Raw genomic sequence first — 24,000 nt, 5'->3', positions numbered from 1 at the left:
ATAGATGATGTTGAGACAAGTTATTTAAAATAAGACACATGGGGCTGCAAATGTTGGAAAATACTCCAAAAGTGGATGACAAATTCTGAACATGTGATGTCATCAGATGACATGCTTCACCGCAAGTGTAGTGGTTGAGCCTATTGGTTTGTCACACCTAATCATTCCACCAATGCCAACCAAATATTCACTTAGGTGTTGCTCTGGGCCTGCATGTGAAACTCTAGTACATGGGGCTCAGAATTTGAGTCCTGTGTGAAGCAGGCAATATTTTCTTCATTGTGTTAGACAATTATAAGTTTACATTGAGATAAGATTTATTATTTTATTTATCAGCCAGACAGCCTGCACTGGTTTCTTGTGAAGTACAATACAACAAAAATCTAATGTATTCCTTAGGTAAATGAGTATAAGCTTCTGAATTGCAGTGTTACCAGTAAATAAGTTGTTCAAAAGTTGCAATGTTTGCTTGAATTCAAGTAAGCAATGTGTAGCATTGCCCCCTACTGGTGAGAGCAGGATCAACAAGCACATGTGGTGAGGTACATCTTCTGGTGATGTCACATGTTGACCATTAGTCATCCACTTTGGGAGTATTTCCTGACACTTGCAGCCCCGTGTGTCTCATATTAGATTACTTATCTCAGCATCATCTAGGGCACTTTGTAAGTTTTTAAACATTTATAGGAATCACTCTGTATGCTGATATTATATATGTATTTAAGTCTGTATGAATTGTTCCTACCAACTATATATCTTTGTCTGTAGCATATCTTTCACAGGTAAGAAGGGGATTACCTCTTAACATCATTTCCTAGGTATATGCAAGTTCCTCTAGTTTTAAAATGTTGCCTGGAATACAGATGAACTAATGTAAAATTAGGAATATGAGAACACATCACCTCAGATACCTTTAGCCTGTGCTTATTGATATACAATAAGCGCATGGCTGACAGTATGTTGTTTTCACAGGTAAGAATTTCAAATTCACTTACTTTATTCCTCAGCCACTGAAAACTATGACATTATTACCTACAGCATACAGCAGCTAGCATACAATCTAGAATGGAAAGCTGTCATTCTTTGAATACTTAAAGTAAGGAACTAATTCAAGCAGATAGAAAAAAGATGATGCTGAAATTAATGACTGCTTCCAGTTATTCCATTTTTGTGACTTAGTATTTGTTGTGTACTTTAATTAGACCAGAATTTAAGATTATTTATGATATTATGTATATTTTTAATGGGTGGTGTACCCACAGAAAAACATTCAATAATAAAACGAGAAACAGTCTTCCACCAGAAAAAATTGTATGAAAATAAGTTCATGGTTGATTCTAGCATATAAATTATTTACAAAAAGTTGCTTTTATAACATTTATGTAGTTTTTTAACTGTTTAGTTTGTCAGAAATTGCATTGTAAAATTATTGCTGGCCACTCAGTAAGCAGGGGAGAGTGTTGTACCTTGACACACTTTTTCAGACTTGTAACAGAAGTTTAAATATTTTTTAATTCCATTTCAAAATGGTAGCATTCACTTTATGAGTGCTACATTACTTTTCCTGAACTTACAAAAATTACTCTGTAGAGGTAAAATTTTTCCAAAAGTGAAGAAGGGTTCCAAGGTACAACATGGTGATGTACCTAGGAACTAATATTAATTTCAAATTTGAAAAGTGTTACAATTCAGAAAATCTTGGCAATATTGTATTTAACAGTCTATGTATTACATAGTAATACTCTATTAGACACTGATAATCAGTAAGTGAAATCAAATTAATAACAAATATTATCAAAAACGAGTTACAAGTTAAAACCATTCTGAAATAGAAGCTACTGGCAACTAAAACCAATTCCCATTTTCAAGATAGGGAAAACTGTTAAAACATTTTAAAAAATTAGTTCATTTGCAAATATCATGTATTGCACAGTGTAAGACTTATTTCTGTTTCAAGGTAAAAGGTGGTGTACGATCAGTGAAGTATGGTGTAACTGTCCACATGTTATGTAACCACTATTAGAAATATACAGAATTTTACTCACCATAAAACTCTGTAAATGAAGAATTATCAATATCCTCCAAACAGTTTTAATATGTTGCACAGCACTTAACATAGGTGGAACTTTCAAAATTTACGAATGATGCAGGAACACAACATCATGTCTCACAACATCAAAAACAAGAGAAAACACTGGAAATTAGATATGGCAGTTTCTAGTGTGTGTTGCTTCATGTGATTCTAAAATCAATCTCTAGATTGAAAAACTGACCAGCAAGCATAATCTATTCCTACATTCACTATCTTCCAGGTAGAACACTCTCCCCTATTGTAATTAAGCCAAGAGTATTTCTTACACTGCTTAATATATTCTTTTAAGCCCAAATAATAGTAAAATGTGGTAGTTAAAACACCAGGCCATCTCTTGTACATTAGACTGTAATAGGCTGTATCGGTACTGTGGCTACAAGGTGTTGTGTTGATCAATCTTGAATGCAGCCATTAGCAACAATGAATGTTGAAAGATCTGTAAAATATTTGTTGGCCATGTCTTCCTTGTACAATTCTGCCCTTTTCCTCTTGGTCCACATTGCGATCTTAGTCTGCTGCTGCCATGCAGCAGTAGTACTCATTTGCCACTGGTACACTGTTTTTTGTTATGTTTTGCTGTCCCTATCAACACATATTGTCAATCAAGTATCGCACTACACAAGTCTGAAACTGCTCCACTTTAAAAATTATTTTTTTTTCCATGAAATAAGTTAAAGTTTTCTGTTAAGGTAGGGGACTGCATAAAACATGTGATGAGCAGTATTTCTTTCAGCTGATTCCCTCTACATGTTACAGAAACAAAATTGCATGTAGCTGTACAAGCACTGAGGAAAAATGCCCAACAGCTCTTAGGATAGCTGCCTACTGTGTATGTATAAAATACACTCCTGGAAATGGAAAAAAGAACACATTGACACCGGTGTGTCAGACCCACCATACTTGCTCCGGACACTGCGAGAGGGCTGTACAAGCAATGATCACACGCACGGCACAGCGGACACACCAGGAACCGCGGTGTTGGCCGTCGAATGGCGCTAGCTGCGCAGCATTTGTGCACCGCCGCCGTCAGTGTCAGCCAGTTTGCCGTGGCATACGGAGCTCCATCGCAGTCTTTAACACTGGTAGCATGCCGCGACAGCGTGGACGTGAACCGTATGTGCAGTTGACGGACTTTGAGCGAGGGCGTATAGTGGGCATGCGGGAGGCCAGGTGGACGTACCGCCGAATTGCTCAACACGTGGGGTGTGAGGTCTCCACAGTACATCGATGTTGTCGCCAGTGGTCAGCGGAAGGTGCACGTGCCCGTCGACCTGGGACCGGACCGCAGCGACGCATGGATGCACGCCAAGACCGTAGGATCCTACGCAGTGCCGTAGGGGACCGCACCACCACTTCCCAGCAAATTAGGGACACTGTTGCTCCTGGGGTATCGGCGAGGACCATTCACAACCATCTCCATGAAGCTGGGCTATGGTCCCGCACACCGTTAGGCCGTCTTCCGCTCACGCCCCAACATCGTGCAGCCCGCCTCCAGTGGTGTCGCGACAGGCGTGAATGGAGGGACGAATGGAGACGTGTCGTCGTCAGCGATGAGAGTCGCTTCTGCCTTGGTGCCAATGATGGTCGTATGCGTGTTTGGCGCCGTGCAGGTGAGTGCCACAATCAGGACTGCATACGACCGAGGCACACAGGGCCAACACCCAGCATCATGGTGTGGGGAGCGATCTCCTACACTGGCCGTACTCCACTGGTGATCGTCGAGGGGACACTGAATAGTGCACGGTACATCCAAACCGTCATCGAACCCATCGTTCTACCATTCCTAGACCGGAAAGGGAACTTGCTGTTCCAACAGGACAATGCACGTCCGCATGTATCCCGTGCCACCCAACGTGCTCTAGAAGGTGTAAGTCAACTACCCTGGCCAGCAAGATCTCCGGATCTGTCCCCCATTGAGCATGTTTGGGACTGGATGAAGCGTCGTCTCACGCGGTCTGCACGTCCAGCACGAACGCTGGTCCAACTGAGGCGCCAGGTGGAAATGGCATGGCAAGCCGTTCCACAGGACTACATCCAGCATCTCTACGATCGTCTCCATGGGAGAATAGCAGCCTGCATTGCTGCGAAAGGTGGATATACACTGTACTAGTGCCGACATTGTGCATGCTCTGTTGCTTGTGTCTATGTGCCTGTGGTTCTGTCAGTGTGATCATGTGATGTATCTGACCCCAGGAATGTGTCAATAAAGTTTCCCCTTCCTGGGACAATGAATTCACGGTGTTCTTATTTCAATTTCCAGGAGTGTAATCTAGGACTAATACTCAGAAGTATTAATGTGAGTAGATTAGCATTAGTTGTAACTGATTACAGTATCCTTTAGGGAAGTAGGCCTGCAGTAACAGCTTCTACCAATTGATGTATAATTTGTCTGAGCCTCAAAGGATCTTCATAAAGGAATTGATGGAACATGATGTACTATTGAATGAGTGAATGAATGTCTACTCTAGAAACTCTTTAGACTAAGTGGTTCCTTGTAAATGGACTCTCACTGAATTTTGATAAGACACAGTACATACAGTTCCGCACAGTAAATGGTATGACGCCATTAATAAATATAGACCTTAATCAGAAGCATATAGCTAAGGTAGAATATTCAAAATTTTTAGGTGTGTCCATTGATGACAGATTAAATTGGAAGAAACACATTGATGATCTGCTGAAACGTTTGAGTTCAGCTTCTTATGCAATAATGGTCATTGCAAATTTTGGTGATAAACATCTTAGTAAATTAGCTTACTACACCTATTTTCACTCATTGCTTGCATATGGCATCATATTTTGGGGTAATTCATCACTGAGGAATAAAGTATTTATTGCACAAAAGTGTGTAATCAGAATAATAGCTGGAGTCCACCCAAGATCATCTTGCAGACATTTATTTAAGGATCTAGGGATATTCACAGTAGCTTCTCAGTATATATACTCTCTTATGAAATTTGTTATTAACAACCAAACCCAATTCAAAAGTAATAGCAGTGTGCATAACTACAATACTAGGAGAAAGGATGATCTTCACTATTCAAGATTAAATCTAACTTTGGCACAGAAAGGGGTGAATTATACTGCCACTAAAGTCTTTGGTCACTTACCAAATAGTATCAAAAGTCTGACAGATAACCAACAAGTATTGAAGAAGAAATTAAAAGAATTTCTGAATGACAACTCCTTCTACTCCATAGAGGAACTTTTAGATATAAATTAAGAAAAAAAAGAAAAAAAAAAACAAACAAAAAAATTATAAAAAAAATGAAAAAGTTGTTATATTAACGTAATTATGTTGTTAAATTAACTTAATTATGTCATGTATTGGAAAATTTTACTCGTTCCACATCATTATGAAATATCGTATTCATGATCCATGGAACTAGTATTAATCTAATCTAATCTCTAGTCGCCATGCTCCTCAGTCTGTTTCACCTGCTATTTTGCCCTCTTTGGCTTCCATGGTTTATCCAGCACCCTTTTCTACATACAATGAGTCCACTGAGGAATGAGACATATACGAGAAACTTCTGCAGCAACACTTTCAAGCTTTTGGGATTACTGATACTATTTTATGTCATGCCTTATTGCTTTCATGGATACTGCCAAGAATTTATCAAGCTCTGTGTCAACTTGCCCCTTTGCAGGATCTGTCTTCTTTACTGTTTGACCAAATGTGTGAACTTCTTTCAAAATACAACAGTAAGAGCATCCATGTTAATGCATATTATGTTGAGTTTTACCACTGTAAGAAGCAACAACATCAATCTTATCGAGCATGGATGGCTGAACTCTATGAGTTAAGTCACCATTGTAATTTTGTGTCCAATGTACATAAAGAGCCATATGCTGATAAGATGGTGAGAGATGCTATCATTCACTTAACTCCAGATCGTGAGGTGTGAGAGTGTGCCCTTTAGTGTGAAAACCCATCCCTCTTCAAGGTTTTAGCTATTGCACAGTTGTTTGAGATGTCACGAACTGCAGGTAACCAAATTGAGTCATGGTGTGAGGTATCAGCAACCCAACCCTCTCCTCCACTCCAGGCTTGAGATAGTTCACAGGGGGAAGACATGGTTGTGGTGGTCTGCACATGATCACCATGTCAAGGCGGTTGGCCCCACTCCCACCATTAACACACTGGACTCGCATTCAGGAGGACGATGTTTCAATCCTGCTTTCGGCCATCCTGATTTAGGTTTTTCGTGATTTCCCTAAATCTCTCCAGGCAAATGCCGGGATGGTTCTTTGAAAGGGCATGGCTGACTTCCTTCCCCATCCTTCCCTAATCCGATGAGACCGATGACCTTGCTGTTTGGTCTCTTCCTCCAAACAACCCAACCCCACTCCCAGCAGCAGCCACACCCACAAAGTTAACAGGCCAGTAAACAGCAATGTATGCATTCCATGTTACTGTCCTGCCCATATTGTTTCACTAACCATAAACACCCATATTCCCCAAAATACTGGGCTATGTGTCATAATTGTAAAAATTCAGCACCATGATCCTGATGTGGGTATGGACATAAACATTGTATTGGCTGTTTCTGTTGCATCAAACAAACTTTTCATTAATGTTATGGTCTTTTGTAAAGTTCTGCACATGCAAATGGATACAGCTGTTGTGGTAATCTTGTTAAACTCACAAACTTATATGGACTTGGGCTCCCCTCCACTTCTCCCTGTATCACAAAGTTAGTAAATTACGATCAACAAAGTATCCCTATTCTCAGCCCATTCTCTGCCACAGTGACCTACAAGTCAGTAGGCTGGTAACTCTCACTTCTTGTTGTAAATAACACATGTACAGAGAATCTTTCTGGATTACATGCTTTTAAGTTGTTTGATTGTACCATTTCAGATGAATTGGATTTAGTGTCTGAACAACTACTGTATATACAGTTAGATGCAACATGTTCTGATATTTCCTCTTTGTTCTCTCCTCGGTTGAGGTGTGCCAATAATTTTCAAGTGTATATTACCATGAAACCTTCTTCTCAGCCTCATTTTGTCTGGGTCTTTCCCATTAAAGTGGCATTCAGTGAACAAGTCAAAGATGATTTAGATCACCTCATGGAATCTGGTGTTGCTCAGCCTATTGTATTAAGTGAGTGGTCTACCCCCTTAGTAATAGTAAACAAACTGTTGGGCCAGTTATGCCTATGTGGCAATTTTAAAATTCCTGTGAATGTGGTCTATAGTGGATACACACCCGATACCACGCCTGGACAAAATCTTTGCAAAGTTGTCAGGTGGTCAATATTTCTCAAAAATTGGCTTGTCAGATGCCTGTTTACAATGCCCTGTAGATACAGAGTCTCAACATACGTCTGTGGTCAAAACCACTTTTGGACTGTACCAATACTTGCAGCTACCTTTTGGTGTTGCCACCAATAGTGTCCGTGCCAGGTTGTGCAAACTATTTGGATGACATTTTAGTTTCTGGTGCCTCCACTGCATAACATTTGCAAAATCTCTGTATTCTTTTTTCTGTCCTCCAAGCAGCTGGGTTGAAAAGTAATTTAGAAAAACATCAATTTTTTTTCAGCCCTTCTATCATTTGTCTTGAATTTGAAGTTTTTCATGAGGGTCTCAAACCCTTGTATCAACATGTTTATGCTATTGTGTCATGCCACATGCTATGTCAGTCAAAGAATTTCAGATTTTTCTAGACAAAGTCGCCTACTACCATAAATTTTTGCCTGGGACAGTGACAATCGGGCAGCTGTTATATGCATAGCTGTGCAAATGGACCCAGTTTCACTGGTTGCTGACTTGTGAAACCATGTTTTCCACCATTAATACCATGTTGTATCATGTGCCCTGCTTAGTGACGTACCAATCAGGCCTCCTCTTGGTCCTCATGACAGACGCTTCACAGCATGGATTGGGGGGTGTTACTGGCTCACAGATATCTCGATGGTTTCGAGCAGCCTATTGCTTATGCCTCAAAAACACTGACTCCTGCTCAAACTCTGTACTCTCACATAGAGAAGGAAGCTTTGGCCATTGCATATGCTGTGAAAAAAAGTCCATGTTTCTCTATGGTACCAAATTCCACCTAGTCACTGACCCTTATTCAATCCTTCTGCATCATTACCAGATAAAGCAGCACATTACATTCAATACTGGGCTCTTTTCCTTTTGCATTATACCTATAAGATTGATTCCTGCACTAAAAATCAACACACAAACGCCAATGCTTTGTCCCACCCACTGGCTGATATGGACCCAGGATTAGATCAGTAGAAATCGCTTTGTTTCCACATTGTATCACCACACAGAAGATGGTTGATGGTTTTCCTGTAACTAGCACATGGATTGTGAAGGCTGTAGCTTTGGATACCCTTTTGCAGAAGGCCATAACATTCATACAACATGGTTGGCCAGATTCACCACCTTCTCATGTGTCTGACCCCTCCATAATTATTACATTTTTGACATTGGTTCTCTGTTGTGGATGGTGACCTACCTTTAGACAAAGATCATGCAGCCCCTCAGGTAATGATCCCCTCAGTGCTTCATTTGGAGGTTTTCTGTTTATTACATGCAGGGTGTCTCATGCACAGAAGCATTGGCCCATCAACACATGTTTTGTCCAACTTGGACAATGACATTACCTGCCTGGTTGCCTCCTGTCCACAGTATGTGGTGCACCAAGCAGCTCCCTGAGCATCATTGTCTCCTTGGCCAATGCTGTCACTTGCATGGAACCGTATACATGTGGATTTTGCTGGCCCCTGTCTCAGTACTTATTGGCTGTTGGTCATTGATGCCTATTCTCATTTTCCATACGTCATTCATTGTGTTCCCACACCCACACCCACAACTGTCACCATAGAGCCTTGTCCAATTTTTTTTTCATTCAAAGGCTTGACCTTGATGTTAGTGTCTGATAATGGTCCACACTTTTGATTGTAAGGGTTTGCGACATTTTGCAATTCCCTTGGTATCTGGCACATCCTCGCCCCACTGTTCCTCCATAATCTAACAGTGAGGTGGAACACATAGTGCAAACATTCAAAACTCACATATAAAAATGTGTTGCCAACTCTCCATATGATGTTGCCTTAAATCAGTTTCTCTTCTCATACCATTACATGCTGTATGTATTCCAGCTGTCATCACCAGATTCCAGGGGTGGTGTTTCTGCTACTTCCAAACAGAGGACAGCCTCTGCTCAAGGCACGATGATCAACTTTGTCTTCATATGGATGGCTGGGCACCCTGTGATATCATAACACTGCATTTGAGCCTGTCCACAATGGGTGTCACTTCACATGCTGCTGCCAGTTCCCCACTCCTGCGCGGGTGGCGTTACATTGTACAATGAAGTAGAAACATCTCTTTATGTCTGAGATCTTTCCTCTTCCAATAACAGCTGCTGAAGAAGTTTATCTCAGAACTTTCCCAGAGGCCACATCTCTAGTAATTGAATTGATGACATGTTGAATTGCATTGCTTTGGAAGACCGGATGAGGTCTTCCAGGATATTAGGCGAGCAAACCATTATGATCTATCAGTGAAATTTTTCTGTTAATATGTATGGTATAAGAATACTCTCTTATATTAATTACTGTGATTAAATGAAAAAAACCTTACCTTATGAAGAAAAATGTATCAACAGAGAAAGCTGCATTGTTAATGCCTTGGAAGAATACCTCTCTCTCCACAACGCCACGATATGCCATGTTATCTAATAAAAGAAGCAAATACATTTATTCATTTATGTATTTATTTCACCTGGCAAAATTAGGGCCTTCAGGATCTCTATAACATCTAATCAGACTTCCTCAGTGAGTAAACATTACAATTTATATGGTATGTCAGTAACATATAATAATAATAATGATAATAATGACAATATATATTGTAATGAACAGGTGGAATATACAAAATGTGTCTTATTGGCATTAAGCAATTTCTTAATTAAGTTCCTGTGAAATATGTGTAGTAACATCTAACAGAAATGTATGACAACAGCTGAGAGGTAAAAGGAGAAAAAGTTGAATGGTTACATGAAGAGTGAGAAATAATAGGACAAGATTAGCAGATCGGATCAAAAGAAAAAATAGAAATAGAAAGGAATTAGATAAATATGTATAGTTTACAATGTGACAGAGAGACTGCTTTCCTGTCAGACAGAAAGAAAACTGTTAGAATATGCCATGAGGGAAGCTACACCAAGGATAAAAGATGAAGTTTTAATCTCTTCTCAAATGCAAAGTGGATTTGGATAAGGTGCAGATTATAGGGTAACTTGTTCCACAGTCATATGAATGAAATTGAGAAGGAGATGGAGAAGGATTTAGTGATATGCAAAAGTAAAGCCAACATGCTGGACGTATTTGATGTGGTACAGAATGATGATAGGTATTTGAAGAGTTATTAAGGACAGCACTGACTAAGAAACTGACAACATAAAGAGAGTGTGTGAAAATCATGCTATCTATCTGGTTGCATCCCACCAGAATGAAAATGGGAAGGACTGATTTGATCAAATATCCAAATTCTGCACACACATCATATGCAAGCATTCATCACTAGCTCAAGAGTTTAAAAGAAAGAGTATGTTAAATACTGTGTGGTTTTCAAGGATCTATACTCATGAAAATTATTAACTGATAGAACATTAAGCTCTTCAGCAGAGATAACAATATTTTTGTTCAGATTGAATCAAAAGGCTATGAAAAATGTGCACCTTTAAATGCAAAACTATACCACTCAAGTATCTATAACCAGCTATAGTCACATCAGACAATGTTTTTACAAGAATTAAACATTATCAAAAATATCATTTGTCGTTTTGAGAACTGAATGGATACCGATGTGTAATCAAGAGCAATGAAAATAGGAATCATGTTTGAATTGTAGACAGGTTAGAAAGCACTTGAGTTTCAACTTCTCCCACTATGTTGCCATGCATTCAGCATTTCGTATAATGCATTTGATTAACTGTGACATTTTTCTGAATTGTGCACAGAATAACATATTTCTTTCTGTTATAATTTTCATCAGTTTTGTGCTTTGTAACTGAAGAAGTAGCAATCTTCACAATAAGTAAACATTTTATTATGGCAAGCAAGCTTTCTTTTTGCATCAAGAAAGATGAATTAATACACAGTGATACACAAGTATTTAATAATGGGATGTACATAACCATTAAACAGCATAAAAACACACTTTGTGGAAGTAGCTTGAGTTACAGAGTTACAGGGTCTACGAAGTGTAGTAAATATCCATTTTTGTTTTTAAATGCCTGTTTTGAAAGGCATATGGCTGTCTTTCTGAAACAATGAAGATAAGCATCATCGCATATCAGTTACATGTCACTGAAATCATTTCTTCACCATGACTGTGTATTATATTTTTGTACATTTCAAAAACATGAAACTGAATCATTAAGCTGCAAGTGGCATTGATATTGTGGTCTCTAACTTGGTCTCCTTAAGTGTTAGATAAACAATGATATTTTTTTAGAAAAAAAAGCTCAGCAAGTTTTAAGCAATTACATTTTCTCATCCTGCATAATTTTACTGAAAAGAGAGCTTTACATAACTGAAATCACTACTGTAACATACAGAAGATGAGTTCTAAAAAAAGTCAAAGAGTGACTACCGTTCTGGAGCTACTGGATTGCTCTTATTTAATGACCAAATACTTAAGAACACATGAAATCTTGACATTTCTTGTTTTTCCCATCCAGTTTTGCTGTTGTCCATTGCTGTGATATATATATTTTTAGTGACCGTGTGAGGTCTTTATCCTAAGGAAGAATTGCAGTTGTCAGAGAGCTCCAAATCGTCATCTTTCAGCTTTACCTTCTGTTGTTATGAGCAGCCAGTGTTGTGAAATGAGACTGGACTGGCACAGATAACCACCTTAAAGTCAGGTAAGTTGTTTGTGGTATTGTTATAATGGTAAAATTGAATATAACAGCAACCAGTCAGAATGGAGCCACTTTGTAATGTTGTGCCCTCTGTAAAATTGGTTGATTCTCACTTGCAAGCAACCGAAAAACAAAAGTTAGTTCAGGTGAATGTTCATAATTAATTGGCATCCAAATACTCATACCAGTTGCTTGACTAGTGTTCACACTACAGAAAAGTTGTTTCAACCTTAGATATCTTGACAAGGCACACCAAAACAGAAAAACAGATCATATGGAGTTTTTGCTTAAGTTTTTACGAAGAAACTGCTACTAACACTACAGATTCTCCTTACAAAGCAGTTTATCACAAAAAAAATGCTTTTAATGCTGAAAGATGGTATCTGTACTTTGGCATTGCCTTTCAGTTTTCAGTTTGGCTACATTATAATTAATAAGGAAGAGTATCAACCATGTTGTAATGATGGTATTCATGATCATTTTTAATGAAGGAATATTAATACATGACTTGGCATTCACAACTTTCCTATCCTTCTATGAGGAAATATATTTTGATTTTATACTGCCTTTGTTTCTTTTTTATTAGTTTGTTTTATTTAGGAATTCATTTGCAATTAGTTAAAATGGTAGACAATGATGACATTATAATTTGACAAGAAAAATGAGATGGTCTAGGATGATAAGCAAATTTTCATTTTTCAGCAGTAAAGGTAACATGTGCACCTTTTATCAGAAAAGAACTGATTTGTTTTGCAGGATTGCATTCTTTTCCTTTGGTCCAGAAATGACCAGATAATCTTATTGAGTACTACTCTACTATCATGAAATATTTTATTTGTCAAATGAAAAATATAAACTGCTTACCTGAGTATTTGAAAGCAACAATACAGGTGTGTCCTAAAATAACCCAGATCATGCTCAGTGATCTCAGACCATGAATTGTTGGAATTGTGTCACTTCCCACTGATCGATCACAGATAATATTAAAATTTAGCCTCACAGAAAATGAAAGAATAATACGCTGCATAACACCTGAAACATGAAATCAGAGTACAGTTGTACTGTCAAAATCTAAAATGGGTTGTGATGTATGCTTATATAATAACATTGAAGTTTCTCTGTAGTAGAAAAATTTCATAAAGATTAGAATCTATTGGAGGTTGTCTCAGTATATATCTCACATTTTTTATTGCTGGTAATATACTTCTTGAGAAAATGATATGTACTGAGAAACTTGAATTAATTACTTTCATATGATGTACAACACTTTCCCTAAACCTATTGGAAAATTTACTTGTAATTTTACAGGCCAATTTAAACATTCTTATAACATTAATCATCATTACTTCTATGCCTCTTTCAAAAACTTGACTCTGATTTCTGCAGCCATGAAATGGTTGATAACAGCACATAAAAGGAATGCTAAGAATATTGCATCTGAAAAAAACTGGGCTCACTAATTTACTGAAATAACTAACCATTGCTGCAACTCATACTGTTGCAGAAAGTGGTCCTGTAAGTACCTCTTTACACTTGAAAGCGTAAATGCATTTGTATTCATTCTTTTTGTGCAATAACAAAGTCACATGCAAAAGAATATCAAGTATGTATGATGGAACATCTGGAATCTGTTCCCAATTAGAGGCAGAAATTTGGCATAGCTTTTACTCCCTTCTGTAATTCCATGCTGACTTCAGGATATGAAAATGACGATCATATGACACAGCATGGACAGAATGAATTCCAAGAACATTTTGACTGTACTAGTCTCCCTTTCATGTTACAAGTTCACATTCAGCCATCCAGATTTATGTTTTCCATAGTTTTCTTAAAACAGGTATGGCAGATGCAGGGATGGTTCTTTTGAAAAGGACATGGGGAATTTCCTTCCCCACCCATCTCAAAAATAGGTTTAAGATCCATATCTAATGACATCATCATTGGGTCTTTAAGCCCTTTCTTCCTCTCATGATAGGAGAAAGAAAAGAAAACATTTACACTGCATATGTCACTACATTGTTAGGGAAGGGAACAAAATGTTTAGTTTCACAGGAATCTTAAAGATAAACTGAATCTTTCTTTAATGGAAATTTTCAGGCAATGACAGATAACACTGATTTCATCTGCTCAAGCAAAACAGGAAATTCCTTTTTTCATTATTAAAATGGAATAGCTCACATACAAGACTATTAGAAAGTAACTCAGATTCATAATGAATAAAGAGACCTGCTGAATACGAGGTTTTTTTGAAGAAAATGTGGCCTCATTTATAAATCTATGGTTGCAAAATTTTATCAAGTACTATCCATTTCCAGAAATAATGTTTACTCTCCATGGAAATAACCAACCATTAGACTAACTGCCCATTTTAATGTGTGAGGTAAATACTTTGAACAGGAAGAACATTGTCCAGTAAGGCAATATATTTAAAATTTTGTCTGAAAGTAGTTACTAACAAAGGCAGATGATATCCTATACACAATAAAAGCAGCTTTAAAACAAAGCAAGGATTTATTAGTCAGTAGGAGTTTGAACATAAAATGAATAGTTTGAATGAAATGTCACAATGATTTTATTTATTCTAATGGAAGAGTAAATTCATTGTACATGGTTTGTCAATTAGAGCAAAGTACTTCACAATTTTTTTTCAAGAATCAAGAACCATTGAAGCTCTCTCTCTCTCTCTGCCATGTGTATTCTTCACATGGCAGTTTAACACCATCTCTGACATTGCTACAGTCAAGATCTTCATGGACCCCTAGTGAGGAAATGGTGCACCTGTGACATTTTTGTCATATAAAAAAAATGTTCCTCTTTATTACATATATATATATATATATATATATATATATATATATATATATATATATATATATATATATATCAAATATACAGGGTGTAAAAGGTATATATATATATATATATATATATATATATATATATATATATATATATATATAATAGAGGGAAACATTCCATGTGGGAAAAATATATTTAAAAAGAAAGATGATGAGACTTACCAAACAAAAGCGCTGGCAGGTCGATAGACACACAAACAAACACAAACATACACACAAAATCCTAGCTTTCGCAACCAACGGTTGCCTCGTCAGGAAAGAGGGAAGGAGAAGGAAAGACAAAAAGGTATGGGTTTTAAGGGAGAGGGTAAGGAGTCATTCCAATCCCGGGAGCGGAAAGACTTACCTTAGGGGGAAAAAAGGACAGGTATTCACTCGCACACACACACATATCCATCCACACATACACAGACACAAGCAGACATTTGTAAAGGCCTTTACAGCTGCACCTACCGTGCCCCGTGTCACTGACAGTGAAGGGAACTGGTACACCGCTACTGCACCCGAGTCAGTTACACTGCAGAGCTACAGACAGGGAACAGTAGTTTCCAACAAACTGTTACACCAAGACTTCCCTATCTGCTGGCCTAAACTACTGCCCCTTCATAAGGACTATCCATGCACATGGTTTTCCTTGGTTGACCATGTCCTGCAGTTACATGGCATTGCTGACAACAACTCTAAATTCCTTTGCTTACTGTGTCACTTCCATGATGAACCAGGCCTGATCTGTGATATTGTGGTTTGCCTCCCACTATGGACAAATATGCATTTGACCAGCACACCATCCTTGAGCGCCTATCCAGATCTACAGAAGAAGCTATCCACCTCATCATCAGTTATGGGTCTCTGGGTTTCAGATCCCTGTTGCAGCTCTGGCATCATCTCTGTGCTACGATTGACACACATCATATACCAGACACTACACTTTGGACCATCTGGTTGCTCAAACTTCCTCTGGAAGTTGAAATTCACCTTCTACATCTAACTTCGGCCCCACTGGACACCAAACTGAAGATTGCAGACCAGATTTACAACATCCTGCCACCCCTGCATACCCCCCCCCCTTCCCCACCACCCCCTTCCCCCACCCCCTCTGGTGGGCTGTCAGGCCTCAGGGGTTGGTACACCTGTGCTGCAGTTCCCATCATTTGGTACAGACTGCAACTTGCTCCGCACATCCGTTCGGACCCAACGCCACTTGGCAGCCACCACCGTAGCTCCTCACCTACTAGCTCTACTGCAGCGCTGCCGTTGGAGGAATCTACAAACACGATCCCCTACACTGCCACATCAGCCTCAGACAGCTCGACAGATGACATTATGTGCCACTCTGCTTGGTGTTATTTCCATCCCCGCTTTGGCGGTGCGGTTAAGAAATGTCGTTCCCCATGTGCACTCACAAACTAATACTGTGAACCCACTCAGGCAATACAGGCCGCATTGCATTTTACAGACACCTGCCTCTTAATACTTCTTCACCACATGCTCCAGGACGCTTATCTGTGAGAGATGCAGTGCCTTGTCTTTCATTTCTAGTCGACACGAGGGCCGAGGTCAGCGTCATACCTCTGTCCACAGGTATTAAATTCCAGTGTCAACCTTGTGCCCCCTTCAAGCTGCCAATAATTCTTTGATTCAATCTCATGGCATAAATAATTTAAATCTTCAACTGCAGGATATTAACACTCCTTTACAGTGGATTTTTATTATCACTGATGTGGATGAACCAGTGCTCGGGGTACATTTTCTCTTAGCCCATGCTCTTTCAGCTAACCTACAATGAGGTACACTAATCTTTAACTTGGTAGACTGTACCACTGGTCCTGATAATTCATCCCTCTCATACAAGAGTGCCACTATATTGTGCAAGCTAGCTGAAGCCACTGTTGCAGTGCTCTTTCTCAAATCACACAACAACAAACTTCGGGACAACAACGAAGCCCTCCTCTTAGGCACTGCCACCATGCAAGCTAAGCTCATGGATGCTGGTAAGCAGGTTGCCCAGCTGTCACACACGGCCACAACCACAGCCTCCGTGCCACCTCCATGCAACTGCCGCTGATGACGCTTGACTTTTCTACTGCCGGACAGAAGTTGTGTTCACGACACCACCCAGTACCTCACCGAGCCCCACGACAGTGACTACCAGTAGATCACTATCACTGCTGCTGATCTGCTGGCCTGGGCCACACAAGCCTGTGCATTACATGTTAGTCATACTTCATCAGGTGTGGGTCCATCATCCCTATCGGTGTTTGCGATAAATACAGTACCATGGAAGGTCCACCGGTGCGTGCAAAGGCTAGGTGTTTAAACCCAGAAAAAATTAAACATGCCAAAGCGATTATTCAGGAACTTTTAGACAGTAGGACTATACACCCTTCTTCTAGTAGTTGGTTGTCACCCATTCATTTGGTGCCTAAGAAAGACATTTTCCATCTCTGCACAGACTATCAAGCACTTAACACCAGAACAATTTTAGATAATTATCCCATCCCTAATATTCAAGATTTTGTTTCCCAACTGCACAGGGCACAAATTTTCAGTGTAATTGAGTGTCACAAGGTGTACCACAGACTGCCAATGGCACCCGAGGATGTTGAAAAAACCACCATCATCACCCTGTTCGTATTGTTTGAGTATCTGTTTACGCCGTTCGGCCTTAAAAACGCTGCACAGATGTGGCTGGCTGGAAAACTGGACTTCGCATATGCATACCTGGAAGACTTGTTAATTTTCTCACTGGAGGATAATGTACTCTACTTAAGTACAGTGTTACAACTCTTACAAGCAAATGGTGTCATGGTGAACAATGCTAAGTCACAAATATGCCACACTAGTGTCACTTTTTTGGGCGATGTGGTTTCTGCCAACAGCAGCCCCCCCTCCCCCCCCCCCCTCACCCAAATAGGTTGATGCTATTAGTTCAGTGCCTTTGGCCAAAGACTGTCAGGGCCTTCGCCGCTTCGTAGGAACTGTAAATTACTACTGCAAACACATTCCCCATGCTGCCAACATAGGAGCTCCACTGACGGATGATCTCGCAGGCAACAACACTTCAGGGTCTCTGGTGGTCACTTGGACTCCAGACATGTGACATGCATTTGATAACCTCAAGTCAGCCTTACAGATGGCTGTTATGCTCGCACACCCCATCCCTGATGCTCTCATCTTGCATACTACAGACACGTGTAATACAACAGTGAGGGCAGTACTTCAGCAATCTGTGGGTTCTGTTCTACAGTTGCTCAGGTTTTTTTCCCATAAACTGTCCACTTCTCAATGCAAATGGTCGACCTTTGACTGGGAACTATTTGCTATTTACACCACTATCAAACATTTCCAAGATGATATCAAAGGTCGCCATCTCGTGCTATTTACTGGCCCCACAACACTTTTCACAACCCTGGCATGGACTCATCCCTAAGACATTTTCCCTTAAAGGGACCTCATATCCCAGTTTACAAATGACATATGTTACATCAGAGGGGCAGACAATGTCGTCACCAATTTTTCATCTCATGTTTTGGTATTATCCTCACAGCTAGACCTCAGCAAACTCCCTAGATTGCAAACAGATGGTAATGAACTCACCGCATTGTGCTCCGATCTAAAACAGGACTCAAACTTGAGTTACGGACACTTCCTGAGTTCTCGTTACACATCTGGTGTGACATTTCAACAGGACACATACATCTGGTGATTCCCACACATCTTCACTGGTACATTTTTAATAGTATTCATGACTTGGCACACCATGGGATATGTGCCACCACACATCTGGTATCCGAATGTTTTGTTTGGCCCAGGGTGATAAAACAATGTTGCAATTGGGCACGAGCGTGTGTATGTTGTCAGTGTGCAAAAGTAGGATGCCATGCACAGCTCCCCATGGGTACATTCGACATGGGAAAACGAACATTTCAACACATACACATCAATACCGTAGGGCCCTTACCCTCCTCGGGCCCCTTTTGTTACATACTGTCCGCCATCGACAGGTTTACCCACTGGGTAGAGGTAATTTCCCTCACTACCACCATGGCTGACATGGTGGCCTGAGCTCTTTTATTAATGTGGATCTTGCTCTTCAGCTGCTCAGCTTATATCACCACCCTACCATGGACAATGTTAGGCATTCAGGCCTCATACAAGGAGGACCTTGGCGCATCTCTGGTGGAAGTGCTATATGGAGAACCTGTCACACTCCCACAGAGTTAGTCGAGCCTTCACTCCCTTCAGATCAAATCTGTGACTTGACCTTTGTCGGGCATGTTAAGCAGCTAATCACTAACATTTGCGTGGCCTGCCTCACCTGCATTGACTTTCCCCTGTATTCCTGCACGCATGTCATGGTGATGACTTTCTCTCCTAAATGCACCCTCTGCCTCTCCCCTGTGATTCAGTGACGTGTCAGGGGCTGGCCTCAGAACGTGTGACATTGCCGATGATGATTCATGTGGTGATTCTGTCATCCCCCTATGGAAGTGGTAGGTAATGTCAATACTGATTTCATTTGTAGTTATAAAGTGTTTTTTGTTGTGCATCCTGATAACATGTTTGTACTCTATGAATGAGCCAGCTTCCTCAATGACAACTTGACCCACATTCACCTTCTCCAGTCTGTCCTCTTGCATGTTGGTACTTTATACCACAACAGGCATTCAGGTTCACTAACTCAGCTCTTCAAAATCCACAGTCCCTTTCCTGGATTCCTCCACTGCTGCACGAGGATTCACCTGGTCGGGCAGGCCTATCTGCCCCCTTTGCTGGCTTGAGGACTTCATTTACTAATGTCATGTATTGATATATTGTTTCTGTTTAAACACCCTCCATCTCCCCCCCCCCCCCCCCCCCCCCCCCCCTCCGCTCCTTCCCTGCCCCGGGTGCTTCCTTTACATGTATGCCCTCACATTCATCTTTGTGCTCCACACTCTAGGGGGTGAGGGGGTGGGGGGGGGGGGCTAATTTGGCTACTATAGACCAATTCATGTATCATCATCTTTGTTTTCCAAGCTCTTTGGGAGCAGAGTGTGGTTCTGCATGAAACAGTAAACACGTGTGTACCGGGAATCAACTAGACCATTAGATACTTTAGTTGGTTGAATTGTGTCATGGAGATGTCATGGAGCCATGAAAATTCCACATACTACCAGAGAGTATGCTGAGGTCTGTGGCTGAAGAACGCTGGTAGTGATGCTTATTTCATTAAATGGTGGATGATTTAGCCGATTTCTCAGTTGCTTTTCAGCATCAGGTGCTCATTCCCATGTACCAGTAATGATCTAACCAATGTCTTGGTTAAAGTTATTATTAGAAATTCTGGATTCAATTGCTGCTTTGATGGCAGAATCCTAGCAGGTGGATGCATGGGATAACATTTCCATTTCATCAAATATAATCGTTTGTATGTTCATGAGCATATGGAAGTTTCATGACTCTGTGATGTCTTCAAGACATAATTCAGCCAACTAAAGTACCTATTGGGCTACTGAAATATCTTCTGATGGTGACAATGGAGGAAGATGTTGAAAGCTTGAGACTGATAAATCTGGTGTGGCAAGAACTCTGTGAAGCATTTGTTAAAAATATCGCTACAGAAAATTAAGTTCTCAAGTAAATAATTTGGCCAAGACAGTAATGTGTAGTGGGCTCATGGGATAGGCAAGAATCATAGTTGGTGATGTAATCAGTGTGTGGCAAAATAACACCTAGTTAGCAAACACACAAATCTACCAGTGCTTAACTGTGTGGACCTATTTATGCCACCTTGGAGACCACTGGTTGGTGCTTTATGACCACTGGTGGAGCAAAAATGTATCTCCACCGAGTTGAGCACTGCTCTCGGTGTAATCCAGCAAAGTGGAGTGCCACTTGTGATGTGGTCTATCAAACCTTGTCACCTGCATCACTATTGCTTTCATTTGCAGATACAGCATCCCCTCCCCTGAGATGGGATGTAGGGGTGGAACTCGCCCAAGATAAGTCAGCTACAATGTGGAGGAAGTCTTACTACCTGCAATATCATGGGTCGGGATTCCTCCATCTCTATGTCCACTGCAGACTGAGGAGGAATAGGTGAATCTGCATCCCAGCATAGCAATGCATTGTTAGGAGCAGTGGAGCATCTGTGCTGTGGTCCTCATGGCCTATGGGTGGAGCCACAGAGTCAGTGGATGATAAAGCCACCGTTTGTGGGTGTGGCGCAGGGAGCCAGTCCATGGTACCTGCAGGATGCCAATGGTTGTTGCTGCCATTGCTGCTGCTGCTGTTAAGAGGGAGCAGCTGGTGGTATCTGAGGCAGTGTCCCAGGGTACCAGCGAATGAAGTGGGATGCACCTGGTGTTGTGCTGGGTGAACGTTCTCATCAATACCATGGCACCCAGTGGAAAATGGTGGTGTGATAGTCCTCATTTATCCTGCTACAGCTGGAGCAGGTTGAGGAAGGCTGTGGATGTGTGCCATGCAACAGCTCCACTGGGCTCTTCCCAGTGATCAGCATGGACTTGTTAGTGCTTAAAAATGTTGTAACATTCTCTGCGTATGTCGACTTCATTACTGTCTTCATTTTTCCCTTAAAGGTGTTGATCATCTGCTCTGCCTCCCTATTGGATTATGGATGGAAGGGAGTGGTAATGAGGTGCTGGATGCTGTGTTGCTCACAAAACCCAATGAAGGATGTAGATATGAACTGGTGACCGTTTTCTGTTAGCACTGCTCTTGATGGATCATTGAAGGTAACTGTTGAGCTTTCTTATCCAGTAAAGAAAATTGAGGACTGAACAGTAGCAACAGAGGTTTGTGAAGGAGGCAGACTTGAACTGGTGATGAAATTGACATCACAGAGATATGTACAGAATTTGCTTGCAGCATAATTCTCTATATGCACAAAATGCTGCTGAGCTGCTTTCAAAGTCTTGCCTTTAATTGCAGTGGGGTGCTGAGACCATCCAGTTCATGGTATGATAAAATTACCCCTCCCCTGCCCCCCCCCCCCCATGCACTATTGAGACACTTCATTAGCTAGTATCAGTGGATTTTCTGGGGAGTGTGAGACTAGACATGATACAGACTATGCAGTCTGTAGTGCCTTTAGCAAAGCTAAATACTTTGCCACACACCAGTGACTTTGCACACTTCTTTCTAAGAATGTTGAGAGGGTGTGATACTTGTGCTATATTCAAAATGTACCTACAGTAATACTTTACTTTTTCCGTGAAGTACTGTAGCTTTTTATGAAGAATTGTAGCTTCTTCAGACCGTGAGCAGTTAGCATGCTGTCAATGTCTTTTATGTGCCACCAGATGAGAAGGATACCCTTTCTGGGGTATATGAAATCTAGATACTTAACAGAGAATTGTAAAAAGTGCCACTGCTTTAGATTCCATTTCAGGTCACCATTCTGCAATGTAGTGCTCAGCATGTGAAGGTTCTGCAAATGCTCATCTGTATTAACACCTATGACAATTATGTTGTCAAGGTAATTGAAACATGCAGAAATACTGTGGATCAACTGTTCAAGAAATCACTGAAAGATGGTAGGGTGACAGAAATCCCAATTGGGAGCCTTTGATATTGGTATAAAGGCTTGTTTAAAACTAAAACCTGTTGAGACTCTGGGTGTAATGGAAGTTGTAAATATGTGTCAAAACAAACTGACCTTGGTATAAAGTTCAAAACTTTTATTTTGAAAAATAACTTTCTGGGATGAGAGATTGTAAATGTGTCTACAACAACTTCTGAGTTTACTGCCTTGAAATCCCACATAGTCTAAAAGAGCTGTTCGCCTTCTGAACAGTTGCTATGGTGCCACTCAAGAGCTAGATAACATGGGCATACTGACAGTTTGTTCTTGTAATCACTCAGACTCCGCCTCCAGTAGTGGAGGATGTGGGATACAGGTCAGACTTTGGAAAAATGGGGAACTGTGTTTGGCTTCATGTGAATCTGAGCTTGTACATCTGTTGTGCAGCCTAACCCGGGAGGAGAAAGGTCTGAGAATTTTGTGTATAATTTGTCAGTTGCTTGGAATGAAATCTCAATGGACACTCAGTGGATTTTGTTATTAATTGAGAATCCAAATTGATTAAAAGAATCTAAGTTAAAAATATTGTCTGTAATCAGTGAACTAATGCATAAAGAGCAAACATACTTACAAGGAACTTCAATTTAAAATGTTCCCCTTATCTGTAACATATGTGCACTGTATGTTATAACTTTCTTGCAACTAGTGGTAATGAAGGTGATCCAAGAGTTACATATGTATTCAAATTCATATGCGATGCATGTTTGCACTTGAAATACTGTTGGTTTGTCTAAGATTCATAAACCTATTAACAATTTTTGTGGATTGTCCATGTTGGGGTTTATTACTGTTTGATCTGTATGCAATGGATCATTGGTTGTGGGCTTCTTGGCCTTGAAAGAAGTACAAGAAGACATATTTAGAGCTGTTTAGGCCACTGATGGCATGGCAGGATACAAAGCACTTGGGACAAAGTGGTAGCAAAACTTGGTGACTATGCAACACCAGACACCAATAAAATTTGCCATAAGGTAGATGCAGAATCTGAGCAACATAGTGGACGTGTTGTATGTCTGTTTCACTTCAAAATCAAGTATGTCCATTATACCTGTTATTTAAGAATGTTTTCCCTAAGTGTAGCCTGCTGACTAACTGGCCAAGCTGGTTGTTTTTCTCCTATAGCCATGCACACTGCAAAAACTTCTGAAAGCGTTTGCCAATGCTTTCCATTCCCTCGTGAGAACTGAAAACTTTTCACAGTTCTCAAAACTTCATCCAAAGACGATTATAATAGAAAAAATTACCTCAAAACCTTATTTGCGTTCTACAATTTGATCTCAGTAATTAACTTTCCAACAAGGGTGAAAAAAGATAGTAGAATCCTAATTGATAATGTTTTCTTTGATGAAGCTTAAAAGTAAGAAAATAACTGGATTACCAGTAACAAATGCTGTCTCTAATGATGATGTACAGTTAGTTAGGATAAATAAGAGAGTGGATTATAGTACTGATACTCCTCAGTGGAAAGCAGACAGAAAAATTAGTGAGTCTAGAACAAATGTTTTGAAAAATAATTTACAAGAGATCATATGGGTGAAATTTATAATGAACCATATGCTGACATAAAATT

General features: G+C 40.2%; 1 protein-coding gene across 1 annotated transcript in view; it reads right to left on the bottom strand.

Moving 5' to 3' along the window:
- The window catches only part of LOC126183799 (nose resistant to fluoxetine protein 6-like), a gene marked incomplete at its 5' end in the record, with an annotated part of 195,520 nt that overhangs the window by 51,208 nt on the left and 120,312 nt on the right, over nucleotides 1-24,000 (bottom strand). Inside the window, 2 exons of the mRNA XM_049926041.1 lie at nucleotides 9,698-9,791; nucleotides 12,849-13,016. Of these exons, the coding sequence (XP_049781998.1) occupies nucleotides 9,698-9,791; nucleotides 12,849-13,016 (262 nt within the window). The remainder of the gene's footprint in view (nucleotides 1-9,697; nucleotides 9,792-12,848; nucleotides 13,017-24,000) is intronic.

This window comes from Schistocerca cancellata, chromosome 4 (genome assembly GCF_023864275.1).
Source record: "Schistocerca cancellata isolate TAMUIC-IGC-003103 chromosome 4, iqSchCanc2.1, whole genome shotgun sequence".
Lineage (NCBI taxonomy): Eukaryota > Metazoa > Arthropoda > Insecta > Orthoptera > Acrididae > Schistocerca > Schistocerca cancellata.
Note: the sequence above shows the minus strand (reverse complement) of the source record. Positions and strands in the feature narration are given on the sequence as shown.